Here is a 12,036-nt window from a genome sequence, read left to right as displayed (position 1 = left end):
GAAGATTTCTGCTCTAAAGATTGCAAATTCTGAAACACTACCTTTCTATTTGTTTATGCAAAAATGTTGAAACTGTAAATCCTGATCTTTTTCCAACACATGAAGTGTTGAAATATATATATTTTTTTCTCCCAAAGAAAACTTTTACACGGTTTATTTACTGTTGACTAAAACGTATCTTCTGACTTGCAGAAGGCTTGTGGACAGACTATTCTTAAAGTTGGGGACGACCTGGTGGTGAGTCAGTCTTTGCCCAGGGTCAGAGTTCAAAGGTCGCGGGCAACAGCAACAAGGGGCACAATGAGCTGCTTGTCCGTGTGTGTTGTCCTGTTCCTGTTGGAAATCTCCAGAAGCTCTGCACAAGGTCTGTTCCTCTCCTTTCCCTCTCCCTGCTCCCTGCCACCTGAAATGTTCCCTGCTCTTACAAAACAAAGTTTGATCTGGAACCTTCTCCAGGTTCTCCAAGTGTATTTTAGAACCCAACAGGCTTTACATGGAAATGTTCCCAAACAAAGGATTCCTTTTTGCTTATAAAACATGTAAAACAGTTGTGGCAAATGGTTCATAGTAAATATAAATGTCAATCTATTATAAACAGTAAATATAAATGTCAATCTATTATAAACAATAAATATAACTTCATGCAGCAAATATAAATGTCATGCTATCATAAAACTTTTTTGTATTATTTATAGACTTCTGACAGGGAAAAGACAAGAGCCTGTCTTTTCTAGCAGTGATGTGTCTATGAGTGAACATGTACACTAGTGATGTGTCTTTGGGTGAACATGTGCACTAGTGATGTGTCTATGAGTGATGTGCAGGAGGGTTTATTTCGCACCACTGAGCCCATTCCACACACACTTGACTCAGATGATATGATCTGTTGAGATACTTTTAACATGGGCCCCTTTGTGGTAACAACGTGACTATATCAATCTGATCATAAAACCCCCTGGTCTGATGGATCTGATATCCTCCCATTTGGAAAGCATGGCCATCAGTGGGAGCTTCTTAGGCAGCTTACTCCATTACCCCTCTCACACAACCATACACACACACACACACACACACACACACTTACGCACACTCACACACACACACACACATACACACACACGCATGCACGCACACACACAACCACACACACACTCACCCCACCACCACCACTACACACCACCCCTGCCCCAGAGACATTTTCATATCATACCACAACACACATGATCTAATGGCTGCTGGAATCACATCATTGCGTGCCCCAATTCAATCAGGCAGTTCAGCCATCAAGTGCCACGGGGTGGTAATGGAATTTGCCAGGGAATTGTCTCATAAATTCTCCTACAGGAGAGCCTGGTGTCACGCCATGCTGAGCCAACATAGCCACGGCCCCCTATATCCCCAGCATAATCTCCCAACCATGTCAACATTAGTGATCTGCTGCCTCGCCAGGGCCTGATTATTAAGACTCCCTTGTCAGAGGTTGTCAACTTAATAGAACGAACATGTGAATTCTCTCTTTCTCTCTCTCTTTCTTATTAAAAACACGCTCATCACCATGATTGGAACATGACTGTTGCCCAAGCAACTGCGCGGGTAATTCCGTTACGTGTGAAAATCAAGCCGTGGCAGAATCTTTGGCCCCAAGTGCACACTGAGTCAGAGGGCGTGAGGGGAGCTCACAAACGACTGCCGCCGCCTACTCTCGCTACTCCTGGAGACCTTCTCCTCCTCACCTCCAAGAAGCATCCGTCATAAACACAACAACACCACCACTGTGTGTGTGTGTGTGTGTGTGTGTCTCTCGTTACACTGTCAGATGGACAGCAGTGGAAGCTGCTTACTGTGGGAGCTATGGGCCGCATTGACACCTGGCAATTGGCCACACTATCTGAATGCCAGTAGCACAGATAGCAGCAGTCTTTCACTGTGAAACCCGCTACAAGCTGAGATGGCATGAGTGGTAAACCGCATCCGAGCTGCCAGAGGGTTCTACACTGCGTACACTACAGATGTCATATTGTTAGTTACAAGGCTTTTGTAGTTCACAGAGGAAGTCCCATTTAACACAGTCCCCTGTGAGGAGACAATAGTGGAAGGCACTTAACTAGTAACAGCTGAGAACGTGTGTGCACTCAAAGACACCAGAGATTCCCGACAGTAATGTCTGCATTTAAGCATTAGCAGTGCTTCAACACAATAGCCTCTAAGCACTAACGTCTGTTTCCCACCACACACACACACACACACACATTAAGCACTAGCGTCTGTTTCCCACCACACACACTCACACTCACACACACACACATTAAGCACTAGCGTCTGTTTCCCACCACACTCACACACACACACACACACACACCTTATAATCACACACTGATGTAATGCGGAACATCAGACGTAAGGCCAACAGTGGCGGATCTAGAGGTAGGGGCACCAAAGGCATCTCTCTCGCCGGGGGGTCTGCACAAGGCACTCAGACATAAACTTCAGAATGGTGACCGTTTTTTTGCATTATCGGTTTTCCATCCCTCATTTGCACGACACATCAATAACATCAGATCACCGTGTGGGTCGAATAACCCTTGTGCAGAGTGGGTGCCCTGATTCTACTTTGTGTGCTAGGAAGGCTAAAGCCTGTGAAAGTCTCCCACTCATAAGTATGACATGGGGAGGGAGGCGGGACTAGGTTGACCTCAGATCTCCCCACTGGAGGCCCAAGGTAGGGGAAGCAGGGAACTCTGTCAAATAGCATCATCTTCCATGAGTATCTTTATACAGTACTCTATGCAATCAGTCAAATCTGTCGCACTACAAAATGCCACCAAATAAACCAATACTGTCAATATATATAGTTTCACACACATATTGTTTCATTTTTTTCTGGATTGTGTGAAATCTTTAAGAGTAATATAAAACCAGTGTGAATCCAATTTCTGTTGATGGGTGGGGTTTCGCCCAGGGCACCTTACAATAATAATAATAATAATTCATTTAATTTATAGCACACTCTATATTCATCTGAATCTACAAGCTAGAGCCACCACTGAAGACAAAGCATTATTTGTATCAGCAAGGCACTCACTGCACACACCACCTCCACCCCCAGCTGAGATGGGATGGAAGCCCATCAGAGGAGCGCAGTAGCAGTAATATGTGATGCCTCTGACGTGTAGGCTCTGCCTAATGAAAGATGTATGTCTGAATGTCTTACAGGAACATGGAGGAGAGACAGTGTGAGGACTGTGAGAACCACAGGTCTGTACTCTGAAGGTTAGACCTCTGCCTTATCCAGCACTCTGTAGCCTGGTCCAAATTACTACAAGTGTCCTCCTAGTTAATCAGACTTTAGTCTGGAAATCATCATGTTTTTGTGTTATGATTTCTATAGGCTATATTTAGAGACAGATCCCCAGAACACAGACTGCAAGGCCTGGGAATACTATCTTAGTGCCTTACACATACAAGCAAGGCGGAGAATAATTATTTATTTAATTATAATTATTTCTGTTCAGGAAAGTGTGCCCTCTTAGCCATAATTGGCTCATTAGTCTTCTGGTAAAAAATAAATAGATCTTGAATAATTAAAATATTTCAGCCTTGGGGAATCCTCAAGGGCCTCATCCCTGACCCTCGGGCCCCTGGCCCAGAGCCTAATGGGGACATGTATATTCAGCCGCACTTACATTCCTGTGTGAAAAGTAGAATTTAAAGACCATAAAGTGAATTTAGTTATATTCCCATGGTCTAGAGCTGATTATTCTTTAGGGTGCCCTGCCCTATTTAATTCGTTTAGTTTAGGTGGATGTTAAATCATGTGAATGCAATTATTTTCAACAGTTATACTCATTTGCAAAGCGTTTGCTGTCTGCACATCCAGATGAGTTTGAGTGGACCACCTGGTTTAATGTGGATCACCCTGGCGGTCGGGGGGACTATGAGCAACTGGACGCGATCCGCTTCTACTACCGCTCCCGTGTGTGTGAGTCGCCGCAGGCCGTCGAGGCTCGCACCACCAACTGGATCCCGGCGGGGAACACGGGGGAGAGGGTGCACGTGGACCCGGCCGTCGGGTTCTGGTGCGCCAACGACGAGCAGCCCGCCGGACGCAACTGCTCCAACTACGCTGTCCGCTTCCTGTGTCTCAGAGGTAAGAGAGAGAGAGAGAGAGAGAGAAAGAGAGAGGGCGAGGAGGCAGAGAGAGAGAGGAGACAGGGAGAGAGAGAGGGGGGGGAGAGAGGAGACAGGGAGAGAGAGAGAGAAAGAGAGAGGGAGAGGAGAAAGAGGGCATAAGGAAGAGTAAGGAGAGGAGAGATAACAAGAGATGGAGGTAAAGGAAATTAAATGAAAGGAAAATAGTGGGAGAAAAGACATTGAAAGAACGAAGAAAGCAAGAGAGAAAGGAGAGGAATTTAATCAAAGCGCCTTGAGACAATTGTATTGTTTTGGCACTATAAATCAAATTGAATTGAAAAGGAATGGGAAATGGTAGAATAAGAGAAAAGAAAGGTGTGGAAAGGAAAAGAGAAAGATCAGGGGGAAAGCAGCCGTAGCTTGCCATGAAAATATGGGGAGAAAGAGGATCCTCATGCTCAGATAATTCATTTGTATGACATAGAGACATTCCCATTTATCAGCGTCAGGCATGGGAAAATGGACATTTGAACGGACTTCCCCATTTAGAGTTTTTCATCAGAGGAAGGGAGGGAGGGAGCGCAGTGCCTGGGGTTATGTATCTCTGTTACAGTGGAGGAGGCAAATGGCTGACTTTGAAGTCTCTGTTTGGTTTCAGTTCTAATATGCATGCATAACACCTCCCTCTGGCGCTGTCAGAACGGTTTGAGAACCTTGAAAATTCCAATAACACTGTACAGAGAACTCTCTATCTTCCCATTGTGGTATCCTGTGTATCCTGTGGACTGCATATAGATCATGGTGCTAACACCTCCAAGGTCATGAGTTCAATTCCCAGTGGGCAGAATTGCTGGTAGAACTGGTAGTACATTTTGGATGCTAGTCGAGTGAGCAGTATGCTTCCTTACGTCTTGCAGAGATCATGACCGTAAGGTATTTAAATCATCATAAATCCTAGTGCAGCCTTAATGTCTGTTTCTCTGACCCGAGGCCATGTGGGTAAATGTGAATGTGATTGTCGTTTCATGCCTCCCCAGAGGGGTGCTATGTCTTGAGCTGCCCGGGCCTGAATCCACACCAGATTCAGGCCATGTGCCCTCAAGTCCGTTACAGGCCTTTCTGTGCACTTTTAGATGATACATTTACATTTATTTATTCAGCATTAATCTTAGCTTCAGCATTAAGCTTTATCCAAAGTGACCGAAAGTGTGGACATTAACCATAAATTAGCCCAACATTGTTCTGTTAATGTTCTGTTTATGTATGTAAAACGAAGGGACGTACCTCAATGTGTCTCCTGTATGTAGATAAGAGCCCAGCAGTTGTGAAGGGAGCCTGGGGCCCCTGGACTGACTGGACTGAATGCCCAGCACAGTGTGGGCTCATAGGCGTGCAGATGCGCTCCAGAGCCTGCAATGCAAAGCCTCACCTCAGGGAGCAGCAGTGCAACGGGCCAACAGTGGAGGGGAGACAGTGCAAAGGACCAGAGTGCCCAGGTACAGAACCACTCAGTCATCCTACTGGTCTGATTAAAGTTGCATTTATTAATGTTATTGTTAAACAGATCGTCATTTCTCAGTCATTCGTTCAGTCCCTGCCTGGTTTTTGAAATAGTTTGAAATAGTGCTATCCTTCAAATACTGGTGTCTTGCTCAGACCTAAAGATTGTTTAAAGGATAGGATAGGATTCAAGTCTTAAAAGCCATTTTCACTATGCTGCAGGGACATGTCGATAATTAAGAATAATAATTCGGAAGTACTGTCTTACTTGCTTTACAAATCCAGTCACAGGGGGAACCACCCTTCCTAATGGCTGTCTGTTTCTGACATCCGACTCCAGGTTGTAACCACCAATGCACCATGGGTCGGGTCAACGCAGAGTGTGACGCCTGCATGTGTGAGGGCCACACGGTCTTGGGGTCCGTCCGGAGCTCCGGGGGTCTCCCCGCTCCCGGAGCTGCCATCCTGCGCTCCGGCCCCCAACCCAAACTCCTGACACTCTCCGACCACAACGGCCACTTCCGCGTCCCGGGGGTGTGTCCCGATGGAAACTCCTCCCTCACCGTGCAGCTGTTGCACCACGCCCCGCACGATTTCATCGTGCCGCTGAGCGCCGAGCGCACCTCCGTCCTGCACGTCAAGCTGGAGCGAGCCAGTAAAGCCACACACACTCTCTCACACACACACATTACGCATGACACACACTACGCATGACACATAACACACTGCAGGTCTGGAGATGGACAGGCATATGTGACAAGTCCAGAGAAATGCAGTGTATACAAATCTAAATAATGACATGTTTGGAAGAACCACACAAGCCAATAACTGCTCTCTACCAGGGGTCTCTCCTACCCTGTTTGGGCCGAGGGCTACATAAAGGGTAGGAAATGAAATGAAGTACTACTCATAAAATAAAATAAAATAAATCAAATAAATACACGCTAAACACTACCTTATTGTAGGTAAGAAAATAGTTACTTATATTTAGTAAACAGACTGTATTTAGTCACAAATGATGATGTTAATGTTGGGATTATGTGTTAACACATAGCTGTATTAACAGAGCAGTCTCACTCGGCTCAGGGTCTCATTTTGTTGCTTCAAGCCCCATCTTGATTCAAGCCGTGTTGCACATTACATTACACAGGTGTCAGAATGAATCAGAGCATGTCTCATGCCTAGCATGTATTATGCATTGAGGATTACTATTTCAAGCCACAAAACGTATATACACGTATGTGTTAATTATTTTGTGGGACTGAATACATTTGTACATTTGATTTGTGCACTTGAAGGTTTATACATTTATGCATTTCCGCAGCCATAGTTCACACCCCTCTGTGCTCTGACTGACAGTGTATATATTTCTTTATTTGGCTCCAAACTCAAGCATAGGATTATTTGCTCATTAATTCATATAGTAACTCTCCCAGTATGAAGTTAGGCAATGGTTATGCGGACTGTCGTGAACGGAGAGAAATCATTTTAAGGGTCTAATTTTTTAGTCACATTTCCAACAATAAATAAATCCATATGCATATAATTATAAACTCCACCAGTTCATCCTTTCAAAATGAGATTAACCTACTGGCCCAGCGATTAATGCAATTATGGGAACAAATGGACACTGAAATCTTATTTGCATTATGTTCATGCATTCTGAAATTATATTCATAATGTATTCATTTCGTCTGTCCTTAGTTCAGCAATCATTAATTCTGGTTCTTACGCTTATCTGCAGTATATCACATTATCAGCGCCTAACAGGGAAAAAGCATTCATTTCACTCCAACACGGCCACATTAGTTCCAAGACATAGGTGCAGTGTCAAATGCAAATTAACATGAATTTGCATTTGACACTGCACCTACGTTTGTCTATCTAAGTTCTGTTATATTTGTATAGTAAGCATCTTAATTCAAACTTTCCTGTCACCATCACAGTCTGTGTGTTCTGTTTGTGTGTGTGTGTGTGTGTGTGTGTGTGTGTGTGTTCTGTACGTGTGTGCTCTGTACGTGCGTGTGTGGAAACCATTCTGATTAAATGTTCCGTGTTCGGCAGAGAAACCATATGTGGTGAAGAACCCAGAGGCCAAGATTCGCAGAGAGGGACAGACCACTGCGCTCTGCTGCAAAGTGAGTGGAGAACCAGAGCCGACTGATTTCCAGTGGTAAGTCTAGCATTTATTTAGGGATAATGTATAGCATTTATGTACGGGATAATGTATATAGCATTCATGTACGGGATAATGTATAGCATTTGTGTAAGGATAATGTATAGCATTTGTGTACGGGATAATGTATAGTTCGTATCAGAAAATAAATCCCCTCAGGACACACAGCGCAAATAGGAAGTTTCAGGTGTTGCATAGCAACATATTACTCGCTGACTTCAAGTTGCAATGAAGTACCTTTATGAAAAGTGAATGGACTACTTGCAAAATTATATGAAATTAGAATTAGAAGCACAAAATCCATTGCCAATGGTAGTGGTCATTCATTTTTTGAAGAAGTCATTACAAATAATAATTATTCTCTCAGAATGTTCCATTGATTTGAGTGGGCCACTTAACGTTTGGAGGACAGATAATAGATGATTCTTCATAATGACTTCTGCAACCATTGTACTATAAGAGTTACATTATAAATGACATTCAAGTGCGATATAAGGCCCCTATCCTAATGTGAGCTGTGCTCTGTACGCTGTACGTTCTTTTGTGTAATCACTATGAGTGTTATCAAAGTAATGAAGTTTATAAAATGTATAAAATGGGTTTCATTATTAAAATGCTTCATTATGTGTCCACTTCCAGGTTCCACAATGGCAGCCTGTTAGACAGGAAGACGCATCACTATGACAGCACTCTGGTACTGAGGAGCCTGCGTTTGAACCAGGCTGGGCAATACTACTGCAGGGCCAGCAGTTCGGCTGGAGCAGTCAAGTCCAAACCAGCCACTCTCACTGTCATTGGTGAGTACACACGCACACACACACTCTCTCTCTCTCTCTCTCTCACACACACACACGCACACACTAACAGCCGAGAGAGAGGCTGGGCAATACAGCAGTGAAGTCCAAACCAGCGGCTCTTACTGTCATAGATGAGAATACACACACACGCACACTCACACATGCTCACAGAGGCTGGGGTATACTTCTGCAGGGCCAGCAGTCCTGCGGGAGCAGTGAAGTCCAAAACAGCCACACACACACAAACAAACACACACACACACGCAGGCTGTGGAATGCTACATTCCACCGAGCACCATTATTCCTCCATGAGCAATGAAGACCAGATCACCCACGCTCACTAATGATGCAGCACCTCTGTGCCAACTGTATTTAAACATTCATATGCAACCTCAAAATAAAACAATGCAAACCTCTGTTATATAAAACATGTGTGTGAGGTACAGCATAGGGATATGCACTGGGGAACTGACATTTTGCTGTTTTCTTTTGGACTAATTACTAATCATGAGGGAATTGAGAATAATCCTACTTTCGTGTTGACTTCTTCTTTTCATTTGTGATAAGCTGTTTAATCGGCTTTGCTCTTTTTCTACATCACCTGTGAAGGTCAAGACGAGGCCTCGTGCAACCCAAAACCAGAATCCCACCTGATCCGCCTCCCACATGACTGCCACCAGAGTCAGACCGACTCGCTCTACTACGACGTGGGCAGATGCCCGCTAGCAACCTGTGTGGGTCAACTGGATAACGGCATCAGGTGCAAGGACTCGGTGTCGTACTGCTGTGGCGTTGCCAAGATGGAGGAGAGACAGATTAGTTGCCAGGGATACCAGCTTCCCACTATGGTGATTACCGAGTGCGGCTGCAAGAAGTGCGTGGAGACCAAGGCCATCGTGCGAGGACGAGCCGTGGCAGCCGATACCGGGGAGCCCATGAGGTTCGGCCACATCTTCATGAATGGGGTTAGGGTTAGCCGAACAGGCTACAAAGGGACCTTCTCGATCCAGGTGCCCCCAGACACTGAGAGGTTAGTGATCACTTTCGTGGACAACATGCAGAAGTTCGTCAACACCACCAAGGTGCTGCCATTCAACACTAAAGGCGGAGCAGTGTACCACGAGATCAAGCTGCTCAGGAAGAAGGCTCCCGTCACACTTCGTTCCACCGACTCCAACACCCTCGAGCTTGGAGAGGTGTCCGGCCAAGAGCCCATCGCCATGATCGAGATCCCACCCAACGCCTTCTACCGAGAGAACGGGGAAGTGTACATGGGCAATGTTCAGGCCAGCGTCACCTTCCTGGATCCCAGAGATGTGTCAACAGCTGCCGCTGCCCAGAGTGACCTCAATTTTGTGGGAGATGACGGTGACACCCTGCCGCTCAGGACCTATGGGATGTTCTCAGTGGACTTCCGGGATGAGGAGGCCGGCGAGTTGCTCAATGCCGGGGAGGTGAAGGTGAAGCTGGATGCTGGACAGGTGACGATGCCCGAGCACCTGAACAGCATGATGCTCTGGTCCCTGAACCCCGAGACTGGATTGTGGGAAGAGGAAGGACACCTAAAGATGGAGAAGAAACGCAGAGGCAAACGGGAGGAGAGGACATTCCTCATCGGCAACATGGAGATCCGGGAGAGGAGGCTGTTCAACTTGGACGTCCCAGAGAACCGCAGGTGCTATGTGAAGGTGAGGGTGTTCCGCAGCGAGCGCTTCATGCCCAGCGAGCAGGTGGAGGGGGTCGTCACCACCCTGATCAACAACGAGCCCACGCCTGGGTTCTCCTCCAACCCTCGGGCTTGGGGAAGGTTTGACAGTGTCATCACGGGTCCCAACGGAGCTTGCTTGCCTGCCTTCTGCGACGACCAGAAACCTGATGCCTACACCGCCTACGTCATGGCCAATCTGGGAGGAGAGGAACTAGAAGCCGTGGCGTCCTCTCCCAAGCTGAACCCTAACAGTATTGGAGTTCCTCAACCCTATCTGGGGAAGCTGGACTACAAGAGGACCGACCACGAAGACCAACGCGTGAAAAAGACGGCCTTTAGCATCAATTTGGCCAAGCCGAGCCCCAACGCGGCTGAGGAATCAAACGGACCCATCTACTCCTTTGAGAACCTGAAAGAGTGTGAAGAGGCTCCCTTCAATGCTCCTCACTTCCGTTTCTTCAGGACGGAGGGTGATCGCTACGACTATAACACAGTTCCGTTCAATGAGGATGATCCCATGAGCTGGACTGAGGACTACTTGAGCTGGTGGCCGAAGCCCATGGAGTACCGGGCGTGCTACATCAAAGTCAAGGTCAACTCCCCCCACGAGATCAATGTGCGGTCCAGAAACATGGGTGGCACACACCCCCGCACCGTGGGCCAACTCTACGGTCTCAGAGACACCCGTAGCATCAGGGACATGGACCAGGCGACCGTCTCCGCTGTCTGCCTGGAGTTCAAGTGCAGCGGGATGCTCTATGACCAGGACCGCGTGGACCGGACACTGGTAAAGATCATTCCTCAGGGAAGCTGCAAACGTGACGGTGTCACCCCAATGCTGCAGGAATACCTGGTCAATCACTTGCCTTTGGCAGTCAACAACGACACCAATGAGTTCACCATGCTGGCACCGCTCGACCCACTGGGCCACAACTACGGCATCTACACAGTAACGGACCAGGACCCGCGCACGGCCAAGGAGATCGCTCTGGGCCGCTGCTTCGATGGTACCTCAGACGGGACATCTCGTGTGATGAAGACCGGTGAGGGCGTGGCGCTGACCTTCACCTGCGGTGACCGCGAGGTGACGCGGACCAGCGTATTTCAGCAGCTACAGAACCCCCAGGGGGCGCAAGGCGGCCAGGGTTCGGTGACCTCAGGGCGACAGCCACAAGGGCAACGGGGTAACAGAAGGCAGAGAGGCGGGGGATCAGGAAACCTGAGAGGCAACCGTAGGCGGAGCACTCGAAACCCTATAAGAAATGCACGTGTCTAAGGCTGGCGTCCTAAAAACACACTCGCACACACACACAGCAGCAATGTCACATAGCTGAGTGATTTTTTTTTAAGGGGTGACGTAGTAAATGTTTAAGAAATTTTGTAATCATGATGTCAGTATCTGACTGGCATGTTTTAATTTTTTTCTCTTCAGTTCTGGAAGGTGAATAGTAATACCCTTATACTAAATCATATTTTACGCAGATTATTCAGGCCCAGGGACCATCTGTTGGGAAGCTGTTTTTGTTGAATTATGCATTTTCCTTACTTGTACTGTGATCATATTTACTACTTGAAACTGTAAATACTGGTATATTTATTACACTTTTCATACAAACCCAACCAGATTAAATAAAACAACAAAAAAAAGATTGTGTGCACTTGTGATACATTCCGATTTAAACCGCCTCAATCTTTAATGAATCCAACACACCACCATGGAACTT

The 12,036-nt window shown here is 46.5% G+C and overlaps 1 protein-coding gene across 1 annotated transcript; it reads left to right on the top strand.

Annotated features, from left to right (window-relative positions):
* The first annotated feature begins 283 nt into the window (after nucleotides 1-283).
* On the top strand, nucleotides 284-11,588 carry LOC105906291 (cartilage intermediate layer protein, nucleotide pyrophosphohydrolase). The gene is made up of 8 exons (XM_012834411.3): nucleotides 284-364; nucleotides 3,214-3,270; nucleotides 3,878-4,147; nucleotides 5,439-5,627; nucleotides 5,972-6,286; nucleotides 7,696-7,804; nucleotides 8,447-8,604; nucleotides 9,214-11,588. Exons 1-8 carry the CDS (start codon nucleotides 301-303, stop codon nucleotides 11,586-11,588), a joined length of 3,537 nt encoding a protein of 1,178 aa, XP_012689865.1. The 5' UTR covers nucleotides 284-300.
* The last annotated feature ends 448 nt before the right edge of the window (nucleotides 11,589-12,036 follow it).

Source organism: Clupea harengus, chromosome 20, assembly GCF_900700415.2.
Source record: "Clupea harengus chromosome 20, Ch_v2.0.2, whole genome shotgun sequence".
Classification (NCBI taxonomy): Eukaryota; Metazoa; Chordata; class Actinopteri; order Clupeiformes; family Clupeidae; genus Clupea; species Clupea harengus.
Note: the sequence above shows the minus strand (reverse complement) of the source record. Positions and strands in the feature narration are given on the sequence as shown.

What these genes read in the sequence shown, in the direction of transcription:
- LOC105906291 (XM_012834411.3), top strand. Translation starts at nt 301, where the DNA reads ATGAGCTGCTTGTCCGTGTGTGTTGTCCTGTTCCTGTTGGAAATCTCC. An exon ending in CACAGGTCTGTACTCTGAAG is followed by an intron (nt 3,271 to 3,877) that starts GTTAGACCTCTG and finishes CTGCACATCCAG; the next exon opens with ATGAGTTTGAGTGGACCACC. An exon ending in CGTCAAGCTGGAGCGAGCCA is followed by an intron (nt 6,287 to 7,695) that starts GTAAAGCCACAC and finishes CGTGTTCGGCAG; the next exon opens with AGAAACCATATGTGGTGAAG.